The sequence below is a fragment of the Microcebus murinus genome, chromosome 19 (genome assembly GCF_040939455.1).
Source record: "Microcebus murinus isolate Inina chromosome 19, M.murinus_Inina_mat1.0, whole genome shotgun sequence".
Lineage (NCBI taxonomy): Eukaryota > Metazoa > Chordata > Mammalia > Primates > Cheirogaleidae > Microcebus > Microcebus murinus.
The window spans coordinates 22,389,789-22,412,460 of NC_134122.1; the positions used below are offsets into that span (position 1 = coordinate 22,389,789).

The 22,672-nt window shown below is 54.3% G+C and overlaps 2 protein-coding genes across 6 annotated transcripts in view; both read right to left on the bottom strand.

The window, feature by feature from the left end:
* PSMG3 (proteasome assembly chaperone 3) overlaps nucleotides 1–22,672 on the bottom strand; it is a 418,234-nt gene that overhangs the window by 343,081 nt on the left and 52,481 nt on the right. The gene's annotated exons all lie outside the window — the stretch shown is intronic.
* Nucleotides 1–22,672, bottom strand: part of MAD1L1 (mitotic arrest deficient 1 like 1) — a 383,346-nt gene that overhangs the window by 169,457 nt on the left and 191,217 nt on the right. For all 5 annotated transcript variants that reach the window (XM_075995238.1, XM_075995236.1, XM_075995239.1 and 2 more), the window contains one exon: nucleotides 14,157–14,297. In XM_075995238.1, coding sequence (XP_075851353.1) covers nucleotides 14,157–14,297 — 141 coding nt within the window. The remainder of the gene's footprint in view (nucleotides 1–14,156; nucleotides 14,298–22,672) is intronic.

Here is a 22,672-nt window from a genome sequence, read left to right on the forward strand (position 1 = left end):
ATATAAATCGATTGGATCTTATATACATGTACAGAGGGAATGAAAATTATTAATAGTAAATTACTTTATAAAATAACTTGCCATTTCCTAGTGTCTAACATTTGCATGCCCTGTAACTGAGGGATCCCACCCCGAGGTATGCATTCAGAGAAACTCTTAAATGTGCCCACAGCAGGTCTGCACCAAGCTCTCCTCACCTGCTCTGCGAGAGAAAAACCTGAAACACGCAAGATGCCCATCAGCAAGAGAACGAGTAAGAATTGAATGTGCTTATGCAACAGGACACTCTGCCACAGGCCACAGCCACATGCAACACCCACACCTGACAAAGTGGTGAGACACAAGCCATAGGGGCATTATCAGCTCCTGGGACCCCAAGAACCCCTGAGCTGGGGGCAAGCTCCCATGTGTTCCTTAAACAAACAAAATTCAGGACGCCAATGGAAGGCTACACATGGACCGACAACAGTGTATGCTCTGAATCCAGGTTAGACCTAACCCATCCTGGGACCAGGCAGTACAGGAGCAGGAGGCCAGTGTGACGTACTGCGCAGAGGGTCCCTCTGTCCCCACGAGGCCCAGGCCATGCCCTCAGCCTGCCTGGCCCGGGTCCCACTATCATGTGAGTCTGCCCCTGGCCTGCTCCGCACCACACACAGTGGTCTCCTGCTGCCCCTGAGCAGCCCTGCCTAGGCCTTTGCACCTGAGGCCCTTCCTCCTCCCAGACCCTCCTGCTTTGCCCCACACCCTCATTTTCTGCTCAGAGAGGCCTCGAAGCCATCATCCTCCCGAGCTGTGACCCACGCCCTGGCTCTTGTCCTCACTGCCCTCTGCTGCCCAAACACTCCATGTGTGTCCTAATACCAGGCGGGAGTCAGGCAGGTGTGCCTCTGGAGACCCCCCCGGGCCACAGTGCAGAGGCACGGCCTGGAGGGAGGCTGCGGGGCTTGTCTAGGTGTGAGACCAAGAGCTGAGAGCCGCCATGGGGGTAGCCGTGAGAGGGTGAGGAGGGCCTGTTCAGGGTGGGATCCACAGGGTGGGGCCTAAGATCTGGGTAGGAGGGAGGAGGGAGGTGGGAGGAGGCAGGGGCGAGACCAGGACAAGGCAACTAGAACAATCACAGGGCAAAGCTCTGAGATGGGAAAGACTGAAGGGAAAAAGTACATGTGCATGTGTATGTGTGTGCACATGTGAATGTGCATGTGCCCACACGGGGGGGGGGGGGGGGGGGCTGGGGAAGGTGATGAGCTTGGGAGCATGGAGGAAGAGGCCCTGCCAGTCATGAGATAACAGCACAGTGGACACAGTCCCTGGGAGCCCTGACAGCAGCACACAACCTCTGAACTGCTCAGATCTGCAGATTGCCTGGCCCCGGAGGCCCAGCCTGGTTCTGGATGCAGCAGCAGAATCAAACCCCACTGAGGCCCACTGCCATAAGTGCCTGTGCCCTCTACCCAGAGTGCTCCCAATCCCCACCCACACCTCCCCACGAAACGTCAACGGGCAAGTGAGGGGCAGGCCTTGAACTCTGCGGACCAGCACACAGGTGCCTGGACCCTCACACCACCCCAGGATGCTCCAGGGAGAGAGCTGTGCACGGGACAGACGATGAGCCCCAGGTTCTAGGGGAAAGGCTGCCAGCAAGCTATCCCTTCTCACAACTGCAGAACCAGCACGTCCCAGCTGAACCCTGGACAGTCCGACTGCAGCTTGGGTCACACCTGCAGATGGGAACAGCTAATGAGGTAATGACCAACCCCCCATTATCCCAGATACCGCCTGCTTTGCCAAGCTGCACAGCTGCATGCTTCTGGGTCATACCATGTGGATAAGCAGAGCCCTGGCATGCAGAATGCAACTCCAGTCCACACTCACTCATGCTCTGCCTGTGGGCTGCGTGAGGGCCAGTGGCCTTGAGAGCCAGCACCTCTCCCAGATCAAACTGCACCTATAGGTCACTAGGCTACAGAGATCACCCCGCCCCAAACATAGGGGCAACAGGAAGGTACTAAGCTGGGCCAAGCACCAGAGAAGCAACCACAGAGTGTGTGTCTGCATTAAAGCTGCCCATGAGGCCCCTGTGACCCTGGTGCACACCAGGTCTGGCACAGTGCCTCAGGCCCAGAGGTGGTCGTTGTGGTCATTGGCCCGTTGTGGTCATGTGACACCTACAGTGGACCAGGTGTGATACATCATCACCTCAATTTACACTGGTCCACATGGCAACCCTGCAAGGCTGCGGCCCCTGGCACTTCACAGATGCTGTGCAGAAAAGGCCAGGAACCGTCAGGAAACAGCAGAGCTGAAAGTGGGTCTGTGCCAGGCCCGGCCCCACCCTCCTGCAGCTCCCACACAGACCTGGCGAGCGAGTGCAAAGCCATGCAAGAGCTGCAGCAACAGAGACAAGACCATAGTGGGCATTCCGGCTCATGGTGAGAACAAGTCAGGCCACGATGACCTCAGCCTTCACAGCCAGACTGCAGGCAGCCAGGCCAAGACAGTGCTGCAAGTGTTTCCAGGGTGTTTCAACAAGGGTTCTGCGGGGACACAACTGAGCAACTTGGGCCCAAAGATGAGTTTATTTACGCCTGGCTGGACAACATAAAGCAAGGACTTCTGACTAACAGGCATCCATCTGAAGAGCCCAACTCTGCCCCCGGCCCCATCCTGTACACCGTCTCTAATCAGTGACTTAAGAAACACAGAAAGCACGCTCCTCAAATCCTCACAGGGCCTGGGCTTAGAAAGAGAGCAAACATAATGGAGACCAGTGAGATTTTAGAGAGATCCCAACTTCAGAATCGTGGCAGAAACCTGACTTGGAACAAAGTCAAGCACCGCATTCTGGTCCGAGTATCTCCTGCACCTGCCTGCCTAGAGTGGCTCCCGGGAAAAATGCAACTCTGGGATGGAGACAGCTGCCATCATGGGCCATGGTCACTCAGCTTGAGTTCAACTCACACTGCGCAGGTCCTGGGTCTCCCAGAGGGATGGAGCCTGAGATCAGCAGGGCAAATGCAGACAAGCTGAAGTGTTCCCAGAGGTGACCATGACAGCGAGGGCTTGACTCCCAGCTTTTCAGCCATGAAGAAGGAAGACTTGCAGAGATTGCAACAATTGTCTTCAACCAAGGACTGAGTATGCAAAGACATCACTTGTCATGCAGTGAGTGACCCACTGGGGTCTTGAGGATGTCTGTTTCTCCACCCGGGTGGTGCTGAACACAGATGCACTCACGTTGTGGTAACTCATGGAGCTGCACGCTTATCATCTGGGCATGTCTGTCTATGAATGTTATACTTTCATTAAAAAGGTATATTTTATAAATACATACTCCAGCACTCTGGAGGACAAATTAGGGAGGAAGACAGGCACAGTTCTGCCACTACACAAAGCAACTGTCTCTAACAGTGGGAAGCTCACCATCCCTGCAAGTGGCCGACAACCTGCTGCTTCTTCCCTGTTGGGCCCCAGGTGGGCCCAGGCTGAGAACTCTCAGCAGAGCGCGGCCCCGACAAAAGGGCGGGCAGGGAGGCAGGAGGGAGCTTCCTTGGGGCAAAGCTTGTGAGTAGAAGACGAATGTCGCCGCCTCTGGCTCCAGACTTGACAGGTCAGAAAGTCCATACTCTTGAGCACAGCTGCAGAGGACAAATACTGAAAGTCCATGACATCCCAGGAAACACATCACTGACTCAGCCAGGATGAGTGGTCGCAGGTGACATTTCCAATAATAAAAAAAACATGTTTTTGAAAAGGAGGGTGGACATGGACAGAGCAGGAGCTCGGGGGAGTGGGACAGCTATGGCTGGGACTGGGATGTTCTGCAGCCTGTGCTACGAGCTTGGCCTCGGCCGCACAGGTGTGCTGGCTGCTTGAAGGGACCAGCAGAGGGAAGGTGTAAGATGCAAGAGCGGAGCCCCCCTCACCTTATTATTCAATGAACACTACTAGGGGAGGAAAAACAAAGGAAACACCAAAACATCCCTGGCCTGCTACCTGGAGAGGGTCCTGCTACCAGGAGAGGACAGCAGGGTTCCAAAAGACCCTGGAAGAGGAAGGGGCTCTGAGACGGGATATTGGGGAAGCTTCAGAGGGAGGGGTTCCCATAGTTCCAAAAATGCTCCAAAACTTTGCTGCTGGACAAGCCAGAGGGGACAGCAGCCCATCTACCCTCCCACCTCAGCCCCCAGAACAGCAGGCATAAGCCAAGGAACAATAGTTTTCTGACAGGCACATACAGCGCAGACCTTTGAGAGAAGGGAAGTGGCTGGAGGCCCATGTGGGGAGGCGAAGCCAGCTCACTGCTCCGAGGCCCAGGAGGGCCTAAGGGGGGGTAAGTGTCACAGACAGAGCCCGGAGCTGAAATGCAGGTAGCTGGAACTTGCAGGGGAGATCACCAGAGAAAAGGAAAAAAAGATCCTAGCAGACATTCACCAGAGAAGATTTGCAAATGGCAAAGCAGCTCACTAACAGCTGCACATTAATAGTTACCAGGGAAATGTAAGTTTAAACCACAGTGAAATATGCTGTTGCCCACTGGAAACAATTAAAAAGCAGGAGGACACCCGGCCTGCGGTGTGAGCAGGCGGCAAGAGGACCAGGCCCGCACCTCACTGGCAGGTGCACAATGGCACAGCCACTCTGGAAAGCAATTTGGCAACTGCTTATAAAAGTTAAACCCAACAATCCCACTCTTCAATATACAACCCAGAGAAATGAACACATTCACACAAAGAATGATACTCAAATACTCATAGCAGCCTCGTCCATAACGTCCATCGGTTGGTGTGTGAGTAGTTTTGGTAAAGTCAAACAATAGGATGCTTCTAATAAAAATAACGAACTGCTGACACAACAGCGTAGATGGACGTGAAAAGCACTCTGTCGTCAAAGATGACAAACAAATCTGCCACAAGACTCCATTCACATCATGCTCCAGAAAAGGCAAACCTACAGTTATGGGCCACAGGCTAGTGGTCGTCAGGCGCTGGGGGAGGGAGGAACTGACCATGAACAGGCAGGAGGGAAACTGTAGGCGAGGAAATCCTCCACCGTGACAGTAGGGTGGCTGCACTTTAGACATCTCATTTAACCAAACCGTACGTACAAAGGCGAAGAATTTTACTATATATAAATTATCTCAATAAAGACTACTTTAAAAAACTGAAATCCCTAGAAACAGAGAACTGTCCCTGAAGACGGATCCTTGCTCACTAACAGCTCCATGTTATTAGTCACTAGGGAAATGCAAGTTTAAACCACAATAAAATTCATCCCCAAATTAGCTCTCAGGCCACCAGGGCCAGCTTCACAAGGGGCCTTGCCCCTAGAACTGCCACCCTCTCAGACCAGGAAGCCGCGCCTGCCTCAGAAGAGAAGGTTCACAGCCTGGGCTCTGGGGGAAAGTCATACTCACCTGCTATCACCTGCAAACTGCTTTCTTAGAAAAACCTCTATTTTAAAGTTTTACTGAAGTTTCAGACCTACAGAAAGTAGCTGGAAAACTGCAGCAGAAAACATGGAAGGAGGCTGGAGGACAGGGTGGCTCCAGCCCCACAGGGCTCTGACAGGCTAAGGCTCTACAGGGAAGCACAGCGACTCCAGAGAGCTTCCGACCCAGACTGTCTGACCAGGGCCAGCCTCTTCCCAGGACGTGAGGTCCATGCGTGGTGGCTTCAGTGAGAGACAGGGAGGTCAAGGGTGGGCCCTCCAGCAAAGGCCGGTTCTACCAGGACCCATGTAATAGGACAAGGGCAGCAGGGAGTAGACCTCCAGGCCACCTCCACCTGAGAGGAGCCAGCCCCTGCCCCAGGGATGACCAGACATTGCACTGGGGACCGCAGGCTGGGCACCAGGGCTGTCTGTTCTCCATAACCCTCCTGTGGTAAGAGCTCATAACCTGTGCCTCTTAGCACTGGACACCTGGAGGCTCCTACTCCCCCAGCCAAACTGCCACTAAGTTGTGTCGACTCCACAAACAGGAGTCTCTGAGCTCACCTGGCAGCCATAGAAACATGGCCCACACAGAACATGACATGAATGGTGCCAGGGAGAGCTGCAGGCACTCTCAGGCCTCCGCCGCTAGGGTTAACACCCAGAGCTAGGCTGTGAGGCCCCACTGGCACTACATCAGACCCAGGCCCAGCTCCAGCTAGTGTGCCCACCCAATCCTCAAGAGTAGGGCCTTTCCTAAGCCTGGAACAACCTACTGCAGTACTGGTACTGTGTGGACAGTGACATCCCAGAACTAGTCTAGGGACCTGTTACTTCTCCAGAGGAAGGCCATAGCTAGTGTGTATGACTGGGCAAAGCCGCTAATCCCTGCTCTGAGAGCTTGTGCACCCTGGCTGGGATGCAGGATGGGCTTGCATGAAACTCAGGACAAAGCAACTCCCCCTAACACACCCACACACACCGTGTGCGCACTCACACATACACACAAGCACATATAGACACACAGATATGTGCTCTGTAGGTAAGAGAGTTGAATAGATTTCTCCCAAACACTTCAAAGCTATGGTTTAGACGACCCCCATATAGCAAGGCTGACCTCCAAGCTGGAAGGCCTTTATTAACTTCAGTTTCCTCAAATTAAAAAAAAAAAAAAAAGTTCTTCACTTTTTTCAAGTTAGAATTCCCTTGGCAAATCTTATGAAAGTTATACAGTCTCCTCCCAGAAACATGTACATGAACATTGAATCTGGCACTAGTGTAAGGCAGGGTTGGGGCTGGTTTCTCACCAAGAGCAGCTACACTTTGTGGAGCCTCACCACACCCCAGGCTCCCCTCATGTGCCAGGTCACTTGCAAGGGAGGTGCTGTCACCACAGCCCTGCCTAGCATCAGAGCAAGACAGAGCCACTTGCCCTCAGTGGCAGAGCTGGAAGTGACAGCGGGTCAGTCAGGCATGCTTTGGGGTTTGGATCAAAAAACAGCCTGTGAAGGGACTATGAGATCTGCCCACAAGGTTTCATGGGCAGCTCCGGGAAAGTCCTGTGTGGGCACCTGCAAACTCAGCCTCACCTTCTCCCAGTCAGCAATTCCATCAAAAAACTGAGGTCTCTGGGTCTCTGAAGCCTACTTCGACCTTCACCTCTCTGGCCAATGGGATCCTGTAGAGCTCCACCTCCCATCCCAGCAAGGCCCCTCATGCTTGTGGGTGAAGACAAGCAGAAATCCAATGTTTGGTGACACTTTGAATTACTGCAAACCTGACATGAGGGTGGAGAAGGACCAGGTGAGGGTGGAGGCAGGGCCGCCCCACCTCATGCCCTATCTTCAGAATTCCACCCATTGCTTCACTTCCTTCTGTGCATGTGAATCAGTGCTGGAAGGAATAGCTGATGCTCCGAGGGCATTTCTAACATTCTCAGGCTGGAAAAAGCAGGGCCAGGGCTGCGCTGGAGGGTGGGTATCAGGGGCCACTCCTTATCCACACTGCTCACGGCTTGCCCTGTCAGCATCTTGACCCATAGGGAAACACACCTTCTTCCCCAAGTGGGCTGAACTGTGTTCCCCTAAAAGATAAGTCAAGACCTAACCGCACTACCTGTGAATGGGATCTTATTTGAAAACAGGGTCTTTGCAGATGTAACTACATTAGGATGGATCCCAAATCCAAGGACTGGTGTCCTTGTAAGAAGAGGACACAGTCATGGAGAAGGCCGTGTGATGACAGGCAGAGCCCAGGGTGGTGCACCCACGCCAAGGAAAGCCAAGAATGGCAAGCAGACCCCAAAGCTGCAGAAGGCCTGGAAGGGACCCTCCTTCAGAGGCTGCAGAAGCAGCCAGCCCTGCCGACACCTTGACTTCAGACCTCTGGCCTCCAGAACAGTGCAGGAGTAAACTTCTGTTGTCTTAAGCCCCCAGCTTCTAGTACTTGGAAAAAGCGTCCCCAGGAAACACAAATCCTGCTCACCCCAGCCTCACATACCACACAGCTAGGGGCCAGGGTCTGTCTTGAGAAGGCACAGCCCTGAGACACCCTGAGCCAATGGGGCACCAGGGAAGGCCCTCAACTTCCAGGGGTTCCTACAGCAGCTCCTGAATTTCCCTGACAAGGAACTGAGGGCAAGGATGGCACAGAACAATCCCAAAGGCCTAGTGTGAAGAATGGTCACTTTCACCCGAGGCCACCACACTCAACTGGCCATGGAGCCCCCATCCCCATCACAAGACTGGGGGCCAAAGCAGACTGCAGAGGGAAGGGTGTGGGCAGGGTGGCAGTTCCATGCACGCAGGCTGTCCAAGGATGGCAGCAGGCCCACGGGATCATGGTCAGCACTGAGGAGGAGGAAGCGCTGAGAAGCAATAGCTCTAGACAAGCAGGAGCCAGACTTTCGGATAGGAGGTGACAACGGACACAGGGAGAGGGCAGAGCCAGCAGGAAGTTCAGGTCGAGCTCAGAGTAGGCAACAGCAGCCTCTGGCCCAGTCCACCAAGGACAGCAGCTCCTGCCACAGGTTCAAGGTCACACCGGGCAGAGGTACAGCCCTGTTCTGCAGGACACCACTGGGACCAACGAGCTTAGACATCGACATGCAGCAAAAGCCAAAGAAGTTTCTCACCAAGTTAATAGAAGACACGATCCATCAACTTCTATCAACTCCATACAGAAAGAACCACTCCTCATGGGATAGTCACCCAGAAACAAAACATCCATCTAAGCAGAAAAACACTGCCAAGGTATCACCAGCAGCTCCCGTCCCGTACATGGTGTCCAGGCCTTGGGCCACATGCCTGCACACATGGCCTGGCATGGGGCAGCCTTTCATGCTGCTTAAGCTCCTGGCTCTGCCGTGGTGAACAAGGCCCGACCTTGAGGAGCTGGAGCCAGGGGAGGATGTAGCACGACAGGTGTGTGGGGCCCTGGGTCAGGTCACTGGCCGGGGGACCTGGGAGTAGCTCTGGAAGAGCCTTGCAGAGGACGCTGGGCAGGTCTCGGGTTCTCTAGGAAGCCCCCCCGTGGTGAAGGCAGTGGGGGTCAACACAGCAGCTCCTGCAGGAAAAGCCTCAGGCCCTTGTGCTGACCGTGTGGCTGGACCCCTGAGCCTGGGAGCTGCCTTTGGGGGAACATAGATGCCTCTTACTCCTGGGTGAGCCTGGTAGAGCCGCCCCGCCCAGCCCCCGGTCACAGTGTTCTCACCTGTGAGACCAGCACACTGAGCTGAGAGCTCCCTGAGCTGCAGGAATAAGCTGGGACTTAGAGAGGGGCTTTCCCAAGGCTCAGGGCTGGGGCTGGGCCAAGGAAGGAAGGCCAGGGTGCCAGGCTCCTGGGCAAGTTGGGAGCTTCGCCATCCCTCAGTCCCCCTCCATGGCCATAGGGGCCTCTGAAAAGGGACTAACCCCACAGCTAGATCCCACCTTGGGCCAGGCCCTGAGGAGGAAGCAGAGCCCAGGACCAAAGCAGACTGGCAGAGCAAGGCTGAGGGGGTTGGGGGGAAGGAATGAAAGGGAAGGAAGGGAGGAAGGAAGGAAACCGGCTCCATCCCAAGAGAGACCAAGTCCACTCAGAGCTGGGCTTCCAGGGGAAGAAGCAGAGCCATACCCAGGTGCACCAGGAGGTGGAAGGGCCTGGGGGAAAGGGCTCCACTGCCCAGAAAAACCAGCATAACCAGCTTCATGGTACAGTCACTCCTCCCTGCACCCCAAGGCTTAGTGACCACAGAGCTGCAGAGTTGCCTCTGCCTTAGCTGTTGAGCCACACACCGCTCTTGCTGGTTCTCCAGCCAGCCGAGGTGGCTACGTGTGCTCAGACATGAGCCTCAGGCCCAGCTCTGTCTGCCACACATAGGTGCTGCTCAGAGACCTCGGCCAGGCTATTTTTACTCTGAGGTGAGAAGCTGCTGCCTGATGAGCTGCACCCGCCTGTGCACTGTGAATGCAGCAAGGGGCGGGAGAACATGCAGGATGGCCAGGCCAGGGGGAACTGACAGCATCAAGCACAAATCCCGCAGAGCCTCACAGTGGAGAGGCTGGGGCTCCAGGAAGCAGCCCCCCAAGGTCATAGTTAGGGAGAGGATGAGCCCAGAGCCCCAGGCCTCCTTGCCCCCAGCTGAACACCTCCTCCTGGATAGCAGCCCTGCAGATGTGGCCTGCAGATGCAAAAATGCCCTCCTGCATAGATGGAGGCCAAAGACAACCACAAGTCCAGCTTCTCCTGGCTACAGAGCAAATGCCAGGCAGCAAGCAGTGCACAGGGCCAGGTGCAGGCATGGGGTGGAGGTTCAGGCCCACAGAGACACTGTGGGGGCAGCAGGGCGTCCCTGAGGTAGAGGAGCCAGGCCTTCCTTGGGCTTAGTGCATGGTGTGCAGTGGTTCTCAAAGTGCTGGCCATTCGGGGCACAGCCAGCATCTCACATGAGGGCTGCTCTTGGCAGCCGTGTGGCTCTGACCCCTACGCAGACGCTGGGGACCAGGCTGTCTGGCCACATCCCCTCTGGTGTTTACCTGCTCCCAAGTTAACATACTGTGGTCCAACACAGAAAGTGCCCGGCCCAGACTGCTGGCATTATTTTGTTTATCCCTTTGAACACTGTAATACAATGCTTATCTCTGAACTGTTCCAAGACTTTTCATTTTATCTATGCTCTGTGCAATAGGGTTATCTCGAGTTCTTTATATATGGAGAACAGTAAATAAACACACACGAAGTAAAAAAGAACAGTACTTGGGACCCGGGGACCCTCTTGGGCTCTGCAGACAGTGCTCCTCCTCTGCTCTTGCGAAGCCCAACCATCCACGGCAAAGAGACGACGGCAAACGGCCGCCTGAGCCTCACAGGTGACAGAAGAGGAAGGCGGTGGAGACACTGTGGCGCCCGTTCTTTCCTACGTTGGAAGTCAGAAAGGATTTCAGTCCACTACAACCTGAAATTGGGATTTTCCACATACCTCCATGCAGCCAGCAGTGCCATAATCGGTTTTAATTAAATAAACTGGAAACACAAATCTGGATGATACGTTGAATTGAGGTGGCACGCACTGCATATTGATGGCTCCTCTGACAGAGGATTCGTGACATATGCTACCAACTCCTACAGCCGCTTTATTAAATGGAATAAATAAAAGCTATGTAAAATGGCACAAACTTCACCAGAGATGGGCGACTGGGATTCTCCTAACTCAATACTTCAGCTTGTTTTAGTGAAATGTTTTGCTGGAATCAAAACATGTTCCCCATCAGAGCAGACTTAGCTAATTGGGTGGAATGGAAGTTCTTCATGCTCAGGCCATACCCCTAGCCCAAAGCCTGCGTCCCCAGGACACCTACCCACAGGGCACCCCCCTGCAGACAAGCTCACAGAAAAAGCCTGCTGACCCAAGGGGAGACAGAGAAAAGGGGGGGGCAGTGACAGAAAGGAGAGGAAGTGTCAGAGACAGACAAATGTGCAGAGAGAACAGAAGGGCAAAGCGGGAAAGAAGGGAAGATAACAGGAAGCAAGAAGAAAACATGGATGTGGTCAGGGGGATCTGGGGCAGGACGGCATCACCTCCTAGCCCAGGCCTACCCTGAATCCCACCAGCAAGGGGATCTGTCCACCATTCCCCCACTCTTCCTCCAAGGCCAGTACTGCTCTGGCACAAGGGGCTTCTGTGGCTAATTGTCTGCATAATCAGACCCCAGGGGCCCGTGGGGGTGTCCTCCCTGCCTGCACCAGCCACCCGGCTCCCAAGACAACTGAGCAACAGAAGTGACTCCAGGGGGCCCACAACGAGGGCACACTCTCTGCTGCACATCCCCCAAAGGGTGCTTGCATCTCAAGGCGAGTGACTGATAGTTTGTCTGGGAGGCTCTAAGAACCCTTCAACGAGTGAGTTCTATAAAGTTACATAACTTTTTATTGTGTGTCAACCAATGATGCTCAAATAATAAACTCCTGACAGGCAGTGAAGCAGGTTTAAGCACTTTAAGCGCTCCAAGTGTGGGCAGCTTGCGGAGTTTCTGATATATAAAACGTTACTGTTTAATAAAAGAGATGGAGGCCGGGCGCAGTGGCACATGCCTGTAATTCCAGCACTTTGGGAGGTTGAGGCAGGAGGATCACTTGAGCATAGGAGTTTAAGACCAGCCTGTACAATACAGTAAGACCCCATCTCTACAAAAAATTTAAAAATTAGCTGGGTGTGGTGGCACACACCTGTAGTCCCAGCTACTTGGGAGGCTGAGGAGGGAGGATGGTTGAGCCCAGGAGTTTCAGGTTGCAGTGAGCTAGGATGACAGCACTGTTCTCCAGCTGAAGCGACAGAGAGACACCTTGTCTTAAAAAAACAAAAAACAAAAAACATGGAAAGCCCACCCACCCACCAAAGCCTCCAGGGCAGCAGTCCTACTGCCTTGCAGCTGAGTCTGGCGTCCAGCCTCAGTGAACTGGAGAGTGGGGTCAAAGTTGAGGCCCCCTTCCAATGTGAGGAGCCTACTGGGCTCACAGGTGCCACGGGGCCTGCTCCAGCCCCCCCAGGTGCTCTGAGCCAGGCCCATGGGTGGAGAGCGAGGGAACAGGAAACAAGGCAAGGTTGAGATCGGGCAGGCCCTGGGGGGTGTCTCTGAGATGCAGCCCCTACAGCTGAGGGCCGGCACCTCTGCCCTTGGAGGTTGAGAGGAGTAGAATACCACCCAGTAAAGAGTCAGATCTGCTCTTGGCTCCACCTTCCTCCTCCTCGGTTTCCCAAACTGCAAAACGGAGCAGCTGGTGAGGAGATGGATGAGACCACGCGGGCGCCTGCAAGCTAGAGGCGCTCAGCACACGACGTGCGATATTCATCACCAGGATGAACAGGATTAGCATAAAGGCACCAACCTGCTCAGGCCTCGGGGTAAAAAAGACCCAAGTGCCCAGTGACTGAGCTGCTGCCCAATGGGAAGCCTGGATGCAGAGGCCTATTACCCCAAAGAGGCTGGCTGGAAATAGGAAGAGGGTGTGGGTCACGGGATCCCAGGCTGGGACTGGCGTTGGTTCAACACCCAGGTGGATCTCACAGCTCCTCTGGGAGCCCACTCACTTTCCCCCCAGCCCAGGGTTTTCTGCTCACCACCCAGCAACACATTACCAGGAGCCCAGAGGCCTCAGTCCTACAAGGAGCCCAGGTCCATCCTCTGGTAGCCCTATCTGCAGGGTGCAGGGGTGGCTCCACCCCACACACAAGCAGGGAAAGCGTGGACTTTCCAGCTAGACTCCCACCACTGGTGTAGGTCCAGTCCTCAGCACAACCTGAGCTGAGCTTACCAGAAAGCCTTCTAGGTTCTCTCCTACTGGCCCAGGAAGAGCATGATCCTTACAATGGCTAAAAGGAGGCCCACAGGCCAGCCCCTGACCCAGGGCATTCTCACCAGGCACACGCTGGACGACTGCCAGACTTTGCAGAGAAGAGACCGAGGCCCTGTCACAGCAAGCGATAGCTGCAGACTCGGGACACGGTCTGAGTCTCTTGGCAAGCACCATGCTCCCTCCACTAGATACCCGCCTGTCCATGGGGCTGGCATCCTGGCTGGGTGGCTCTTCTGGATGAGGTCGGCACAGCCATCCTTCAACCCACCTCATTCGGAGCCGTGCCCCCCTCTCATCCTGCCCTCCCTGTTAACTGGTTAGCTCCTCAAGCTGAGGCCTCCTTCTTCGAGACTGGGGTCACCTCTGTGGGGAGGACCAAATACAGCAGAGCCCCCAGCAGAGGCTCCCCCAGGCAGGCTCAAGCCAGCCCCAGCACAGTGTCACTCTGGCTGTCCCATCCATAACCAGCAGCCCCGGGAGCGCAGAGCCCACTGCTGAATTGACAGCCATGCTGTTATAACATGTTTAGCTCTACCTGAAACAATAATGAATAGAGGTTTGTGGGATCTCTGACACCTGTAGTCCTCCTACTGTTTTTTATGTCAAGAGATCTCTGTGTCCGTGCGTGCCACATACACTGTGGTCTGTTATTTGCGACCTTAACAGTGTGGGCACACGTGGTGCCAAATGCTCTGGTATTCTGTGCAGTGGTGTGAATTCGAGTAGATCTTGTGCACAAAATAACCAGCCCATGGCCGGTGACCTTCCCTGCCACCTGTCAACCCAGAACTAGGAAGATGGAACCCAGCTCCCACCTGCTCTGCCCAAGTCCTGCCTGGGGAAGGACCCTTTGGTGACACAAGCCCTTCCCGTCCATGGCGCAGACTCACCTCCACCTCTGTGCTATGGGCGTGCACCTTCTGTACCATGTCCTCAGCCTCCCGCACGCGCCGGGTCAGCTGGGGCGAGTACTCAGCGGGAGTCAGCTCGCTGTCATAGGAGCCTAGGATGGCCCGCATGCCGTCTCGCTCCTGTGGACACAGACAGCAGTTGGTCAGGGGCCAGGGAGGGGAAACACAGACACGGGAGCAGAGTCAAGGGTTCAGAGTTCAAGGATTCAGGTCAACACTCAGAGCCCACCTGTAAGAAGACCACTGGCATGGACACAAGGCCCAGGTGCCTGATGCTCCCAAGCAGTGATGGCCAAGAGACCTGTTTTTGGCCTCCGTGTCCACTCGCTCTGACCATGCCAGCCTTGTGGTGCAGTGGGTTGGACACTCCACCATGTACCTGCTGTGCAGACACAGGCCGGGGTGGGGGCAGAGGCCTTTCCCGCTGTGGACACAGCACGTATAGGGCAGGGGCCCTTGGTAAGCAGAGCCTCTGCTCCCCATCGCAGCCTGCGTTCATGGGTCCTGTGACTTCTCTGAGTCCCAATCAAACTGAGCCCAGGAAAACAACAGTGGGGTCAGTCTGGGAGGTGGGTTTGAACATCCCCCTATGCAACTGCCCAGGGCTCTTGGGACGCTTGAGGCTACGAACATGTAACTGTGCCACCAGCCACATTCGTCACCTTTTCATCCTTTCCCGGGCAAAAGTCGGGGGTCATGTGAAGCAGTGCAGGTTTCCTGAGATGAAAGACTGATCACACAGTGTCAGGACTAATTCTTAGGCCACAACAGAAATTACTGTTCAGCGTGTCCTATTAGAAATGCTGATTAAGGCTGACAGTGTGAACCAGCAAGTTGGGCCCTGGGAGAGATGGGTGGGCACTTCCTGAGTCAGGGATGGAACAGACTCCTTCCTAGGATGCTCAAGGGATAGGCTGCCCGGTCCTGGAGGAAGAGGACAGGTCTCTGGAGACCAAGGATGCCCTTGGGCTCAGGAACTGCACTGCTCTGACGGCCCCACAAAGGGGTTTCCAGATGTGGATAGAGGAGACCTCATCCCCAGCAGATTACAAGCCTAGGCTGGGGACCTCCGACCTGCTGTCATCTTCTGAGGTTCACAGTGGGCTGCATAAGCAGATGAGGTCCAGTCCTCCTTCAGAAGCCCAGGTTTGCTAGAGAACAGCTTCTCAGATCTCCAGGAGACACAAGCGCCCAGGGTCTTGTACCAAGTAGGCTCAGATTCGGCTGGTCTGCGGCGGACCTGAGAGTCTGCAGATGTGCTCAGTAGCCTCTGCCTGGGGTTGTGCTCTACTACTGGGGGACTAGGGTAAGTATGACGAGGCAACAGAGCCCAGGAAGAAGAGGGTGGGTTTCTGCAAGACCCAGGTTCAAAGTCCAGTGCTGCCCCAAAGACTGACCCCCAAGTCTCAGTGCTGAGGCTAATAAGAGGGGTAGTGGACAGCTGTGAAGTTAACTCTGCCAAAGGCAAAGCGCCAGCACAATGTCCTGTAAACAATCAGTGCTCACACAATGATAGCTAGAATCTTATTAATGTTGGCAAATGATGGCCAGTGACAGTTCTCCATGTGTCCACTGGCACACACATTTTGGAGAAGGAGCCAGAAAAAAGACCAGTTCAGCCCTGGCAGTATTGTCCCCAGCCAGTGTGTCCCCTTGCAAAGAGCTGTGGGTAAGCTGAAGGGACCACCCTCACTGCGCTGGCTGAAAAAGCAAATTCCTGGCCCTGATAGAGACCTGTTCACTCAGAACGCCAGGTCCCCTTCCACATGGCACTCTCAGTTTTCACTTCCACGAGCTGAGGCCCCCGGGAGAGACCAACCCAACAGTCCTGTCCCCCAGCACTGATGCCATCCACGCACCCCTACCAGGCCCTCCTTTGCAGGTGAGAATAGGCTTAGGAAGAATGCCGCCTCCCCTCCCATGAGCCCAGGGAGCCCCAGGGCTGCTGTCGCCACAGTCATTCTGTTTTCTCCCGAGCTGGGGCGCAGTCATCACCCGGTATGGACATCGTAATTAGTTGATGACAAAAAATTCAATAAGTGAGAAATTAAAGTTACAAATCCAACTGGAAATGATCACATATCTGTGGAAAATTTGTTTCCACAGGAAGGTTTATCGAGTGTCATAATTTTATTGAAATCCTATATCTTCCCATTGACTTTTATCGTCCTGAGCTGGTTACCAGACTTATTACCCGAGCATCGATGCCACGCAAGGCAGGACGGGGGACTTCCTTTCATAAACAAGCTGTAATCGTCTCCTTTATTGACCAATAAATCTCCACCGTCCTCTCCTAGTACACCAGGCGAGCAACGGCTGGCCACGGAGAAAAGTAGAAAAAGTTTGTTGTTTGCAGCTTCTCAAGAAATTGTTTTGTCATTAGTAAGTAGAAGAGCAAGAAGTATGGTTTGATTTGATAATGACTTTTTAATGACTGATTCCACTTGTGGTAAACTTTGCTTCATTTCCACTTGAGCGGATGCGGCGATAAATCGTTGAACAAACAGGCACCCAGGCTGTGCTCACGGAGGCCTTCAAGAATGCTCGAGCACAAAACAAAGTCATATTTCCCACTGAGTGCTTCTGACTGGGTGCAGAGAAGTCCTGTCTGTAAGCAATGAAATGTGATTGTCATGTAATTGATAGCAATTCAGACAATGGAGGACTTGAGGGGTCTCAGCACCTCCGAGTGAAGCCAGGCCACGGTGGTTGGAGGGCCCAGCCCAGCCGAGCCTGCGGCAAACAGGCCCGACAGAGCTATTCACCCAGAGAGGCGGCAGGAAGAGCCAGGGCTAGTTAGCCACCAACCATAAAGCTAGTTCCTGTCCCACCCTCACCAAAGCCAGCCTCAGTGTTACCATCTGAAAGATGAGAGGGTCTGCCCTAACAGTCCTGCCAGCCCTGGCAGTGGAAGCATGTGGGGGTAATGCGCAGGGTCACAACATGACAGCCATGTGCACAAGGACAATGCAAGCTTCAACTCCAAACCTCAAATCAAGGGTAATATTTAGCAACCGTACTCCAGGAAGGCCCCGAGGAGATGGACCACACAGTGTGCAAGAAAGGGCTCTGTAGACAGCTAAGCTGGCTCAGGGATGATGCATCTGCTTAGGGCAGCTGTGCCCCTATGGCAGGGCTTCCTGGCTGGGGCCAGGCAGGAGCCTTGCTGAGAGGGTCTGCATGCATCCTGCAGACCAGTGCACTATGGGCCCATCATTCCCAGTCCCCAGGCCATCATCCTACAGACCAGAGTTCAACCTGATGAAGTCAGGAAGGGTGGAGGTCCGCTCACTAGAGCGAGAAGCCAAGAGTTCAACCCCAAGCACTCAGGTTTGGCTGATAAGGATGCCAGGACAGACAAAGAGCCAGAGCCTCCATCCCGTCCCAAAGACTCATGGGACTCCACAATCCAACGGCTCTAAGTGAATATGTAAAGCTATAGGTAGGGAATGGATGCTGTGGAACTACCAGGAAGGTGAGAAAGTCCCAAGCAGGTGACAGAGCTGAGGCAGAACACAGCTGCTCTGCTGAGAGCATGAGCACACCATGCTCACGTGTGCATGTCATCCGTCTTCACCTGGCCAAGTCCTGAGCGCTCCTGCTCACCCATAGACAGCAGGCACAGACAGGCAGCACTGCTGATGTGGAGCCCTCTGGCAGCCCTGGAGACCTGCCTCATCTGTCTGCCTTTTGTTCATTCTTGCTACTTCCCTACACCTGGGTGTGAGCCTGGCCAGGGCCCGTACCAGGCTCTGGGGAGATGACCCAAGGACCAGCCTGCAGCCCCAGGTGCTAGAGAGATGCCGAGTGGCACAGGCAACCACAGCCTGGCAGACTCAGAGCAGCAGAGGCCGGGCCAGCATGGGGGAAGGTGCAGAGGCTGGGCTGGCATCCTGGGTGGGCAGGCTCGGAAAGGCCCTCCACCTGAGGGCACAGTGTCAGCAGGCACCCTGAGGCCCCAACAGGACAGCAGTGAAGATAATGATGTTCATGCCCTAATCAGCCTGTCTTCAGCTGAGCTACCAAGTATAAACCCCAAATAGGCTGAAGAATTGCACAGGGATGGAAAAAGACCCCACGCAAGGCTGGGGCCGCCTGTGGTAGAGGGGGCTGGAACAGCTGGGCCCCAGCCCTGTGAGGAAGAGCCTGCCCTCCTACAGGGCACCCAGAGTATAAGCCTTAGGCCCTGGCCAGGGAAGGGGCAGAGCAGGGAGGCAGTGAGGGAAGAACCAGAGCCCCAGGCTGGGCAGGCAATGGCCACAGAGAGTACCTGCCAGGCACTCAGAGGCTAGATGCATCAGAGGAGCCATGTCAGCAGGGAATGTGGATGGAGGGAATAGTCCTGAAGCCCCCTCAAGCAGCACCCCAGCCAGACGCCAGGTCACAGAGACCTATGGGGCCCAAATTCTGGCCAACACGAATGAGTTGTGTGGCTGCCCCCCCCCAGCCTCCCTAAGCGGAAAGGGCAAACAGACAGGGTCACCATGAAGCTCACACACACAGCACAGCACAGAAAGCGAGGACACAGAGCCCAGCATGCACTAGTGCTTAATCACTGTCATCTACCACCATGAGTGACACTGTCTTCACCACTGTCCCCACTGCTGTTTCTTCTTCTACAACGGCACCTGCTCAGGGAAGAAGACCAGAACACAGGCAGGACAGGGAGAGGCCACGTGGTGCCACAGAGGCAGGAAACCTCCCACCAAGGCCCCACCCAGAGCAGCAGGCACCTGGCAGGTACCCAGGAGCCCACCTGACGTCCACAGAGCCTTCCCTCCCCTGGGAGGCAGAGGCCGTCATTCATCTCGGGCCTCCACCGTCAGAGCCACAGGGCTTGATTCACTCTCCTTCCACCCACTCAAGCCCGAGGCCCATTCTGAAAGGGCTCCACGGGGCCCCAGCACGCGGGGAACATTCTCTGTGGGCATCTCTTTCCAGATCCTCCGCCCCCACAGCCTCTCACCGCAGCTCAGCTACTTCCACTCAACTCTTAGTCACTCCACAACTTTTTTTTAAGAAAGGAAATTTATGATCTTAAGCAGCAGCAAAGCCTTGTTCTAATTCTCTCTCCCACCACATGGAATCACCAAAAGAAAATTAAAGAATTCGAGCGGAAATCCGAGATGCAGGCTCTGTTCTGCTCTCTGGCGGCAGCACCTTCTCCGTCGCTGACCTTCCCTAGAACCCTCTGCCTGTTCTTTCCTGAGATTCCACTCACTGCTCACAGGGCTCTGCAGGGTCTCCAGCAGGAAGGTAGGCCACAGCCAGGTGCCTGCTCTGGCAGGAGGAAGACTCTGGAGGCCAAAGGCCTCTGTCTGCACCTGGCTAGGTCCTCAGGCGAGCTCTGGGCCCTTAATTAACCCTGGCTGGCCATTTCCCAAACTAGCAGCGACAGTGCAGAGGTGCTCCTGACTCCAGCGTCTGTGGGTTCCATCGAGAACATACACACTACCCAAAGGATGATAGGCACTTAGGAGACCCACTCGGGTCAGACAAACCTGGGTTCAAATCCTGACTCAGCCACACACTAGCTGTATAACTAACTCTCTGAACTCACCCTTCTTGTGTGAAGTGGGGCATGACTGCCCCAAAGGGTGCTTAGAAGATAAACAAAGATTCATTAATATACACAAAGCATTGCCTATCGACAGGAAGGACGGATGGAATGGTCATTGACAGCCAGGGTGCGAGGTTGAGCCCATCCACAGTGTTGGGAAAACGCTGGCACCCACACGCTAGACTGTACCTGCTGCCCACCTGGCACCCTGGGCCTCCACGCCTCCACACCTCCACCCAGAGGCTCCATCTTCTCCTGCCTGCCCCTCGCTCCTCTCATAGGCCTGTAGGCCCTAAACAAGTTGTTTTTTCCCTTTCTGACAACTGACTGAATCATGATTCACTAAGGCAAATTTTAATTGGTAATCACATCAGCATAGCATTTTAATGTCACAAATCACTTACACATACGTTACCTTATTTGATCTTCAACACTCTGCCAGGCAGACACAGAGCCGAGGGAAAAAGACTCAGAGTGCCAGGTCCTCAGACGCTGCCACAAGCTCTTAGGCCTATCCTGACACTCGGAGCAGAGGGGCACAGTGCCGGACCAGCAGCCCTGAATGACAGGAGGAACCCAGGCCAGCCTCTGCAGTCAGGGTGTCAGCCACCATTTCCGGGACTGGATGCTCTGCATGGCCTTGGCCAGCCAAACCACCTCAGAACTGCTCCCCAGAACTGGGGGGCTGGAAGAAGGACATCTCGAGAACAAGATGCCAATGCACCAAGGCCGGTGGTTGCTCATCTATTGCCCAGATGACCCTGGCCTTGTGCTCAGAGCAAACCCCCAGGCTCAGGGTCATGGCAGCCACTTCCTTCACCTTTCTGTGGATTCTAACAGACAGTTCCTGTTAACTTCGTTTCCAGAAGCCAGCACATGGCCAGCACTTATATTCACTGATGTGGCAGCAGCTCCAGAAAGAGACCCCAGTAGAGTGAAGAGGGCGGTCATGAGGCAACAGCACCTTTGAGGGCAGCTCCATGACAAAGCCAACATGCGGCCAGCCCTGGAAGTGCATCTCTACCTGGAATCCACGGCATCAAATGTCCAAATTCAGGGTGAGGGGTATCCACCTCACCTGCCGCCTCCACCAGGAGGCCCAAACTGTACTTCCCAGGATGGGCTGCTGGGCTGCCTTGTCTCCAGGCCCCGGAGGAAGTCCCTACAGTGGCTCCAGCCACACCTTCCTGTCCTGCCATCATCTCGAGGACAGCCCTGCTCATATCCAATCTCTGCAAGAAAACCTTCAAAGGCTCCTGGCACCTTTTGGCCCCACCTCTCTGAATCTTTGCCCAAAGCCAATCTCTGTAGGGCAAGGGCACAGACGCCCAGGGACATGAGCAGCTCTGCCCCCAACAGGGCACACTGCCCAACAGGCGCTCTGAATATCTGACATCAGGAGGAAGAGGACCCAGAAAGGAGGGAGGACACAGAAAAAGATGCCACGTCCATCCATGGAGCGTATATACTTGCATGGCTGGCAGTGCAGTGGGAATGTTAGGGACTTTCTCTCTGATCTGCCTCCAGCCAGCCCCTTGGGGCTCTGATGCCAGGGAGATAAACCTAACCCAAACCTCCAACCATAGACAGAAACATGTACCCTGGGCAGGCTCAGCCTAGAAGGCTGTCCTGGGTCACCTCCACTTGGCCCTTTCTTTCCGGCACTTACTGGGAACTGGAAGCAAACCTCAGCCACCAGCTCCTCAGCTGTGAAAGAAATCTGCTGCAGGCGCAGAAGACCCTCCTCTCTAAGGAGCTGCCGAGCTCTGACAGATGGACGGTGGAGGCTATATGCCACTTCTGGCAACACCAACATGATGCTAGCCTCTACCCACGCCCTGTGAGGACTGACGTCTATACTTGAGTCTGAAAGCACAGGCCTCCAATACACCAGGGGCATTACTGCCGCAGGACTCCAGGCAGACTCTCACTGATCGAAACTCAGGGCTAGGGAGAGGGCAGCCCTGGAACCAGGAGCAGGAACTTCTCAGGGGAGTGTCTGCAAACCCCTGGGGGCTGAGCTCTAGTGCGTGTCAGGCCCTCCATGCAGGACAAGTATTGACATGTGATACCTGAACAGGGTGGCAGATCAGACCAGAGAGCCAGAACCAAACGGCCAATACCCACAGTGGGCGAACATTAAAACAGACAGACAGAACACCACACAGATAACGGTACACACATATCAGCTTTCACTATGGGTAGATGGAAGAAACTACAAAGCCTAGCCCTGAGAATTTGTTTGTTTTTTTTATTTTTTTGAGACAAGAGTCTTGCTTCGTTGCTCAGGCTAGAGTGAGTGCCGTGGCATCAGCCTAGCTCACAGCAACCTCAAACTCCTGGGCTCAAGCAATCCTACTGCCTCAGCCTCCCAAGTAGCTGGGACTACAGGCATGTGCCACCATGTCCGGCTAATTTTTTCTACATATATTAGTTGGCCAATCAATTTCTTTCCATTTATAGTAGAGATGGGGTCTCGCTCTTGCTCAGGCTGGTTTCGAACTCCTGACCTGGAGCAATCCGCCCACCTTGGCCTCCCAGAGTGCTAGGATTACAGGCTTGAGCCACCGTGCCCAGCCATAGCCCTGAGAATTTGTAACCACAGGCCTACACTCTTAAAAGCAGGGAGCTAGAAAACAGTAGGCAAAAACCTCATACACAGCAGTCCAAGACTGGACACACACACATGCAAGCAGCAGGAGCAAACAGAAGTCCTAACTAGAAAAGCAGAACTTCCATTTACACATCAAATAAACACCAAAGGTAAAGTTCTAGAGAGCACAGGCTCATAGTTAACATTCACAAAATACAAATGAAAATGAACCAGCAAACATAAGAATTAAGGGAATTAACCCTACAGTTTTGAAGGACTAAGATAATACAAAGCAGAATAGAAAATAAATACGCATGTTTAGATGGAAAAATGATTTAAATT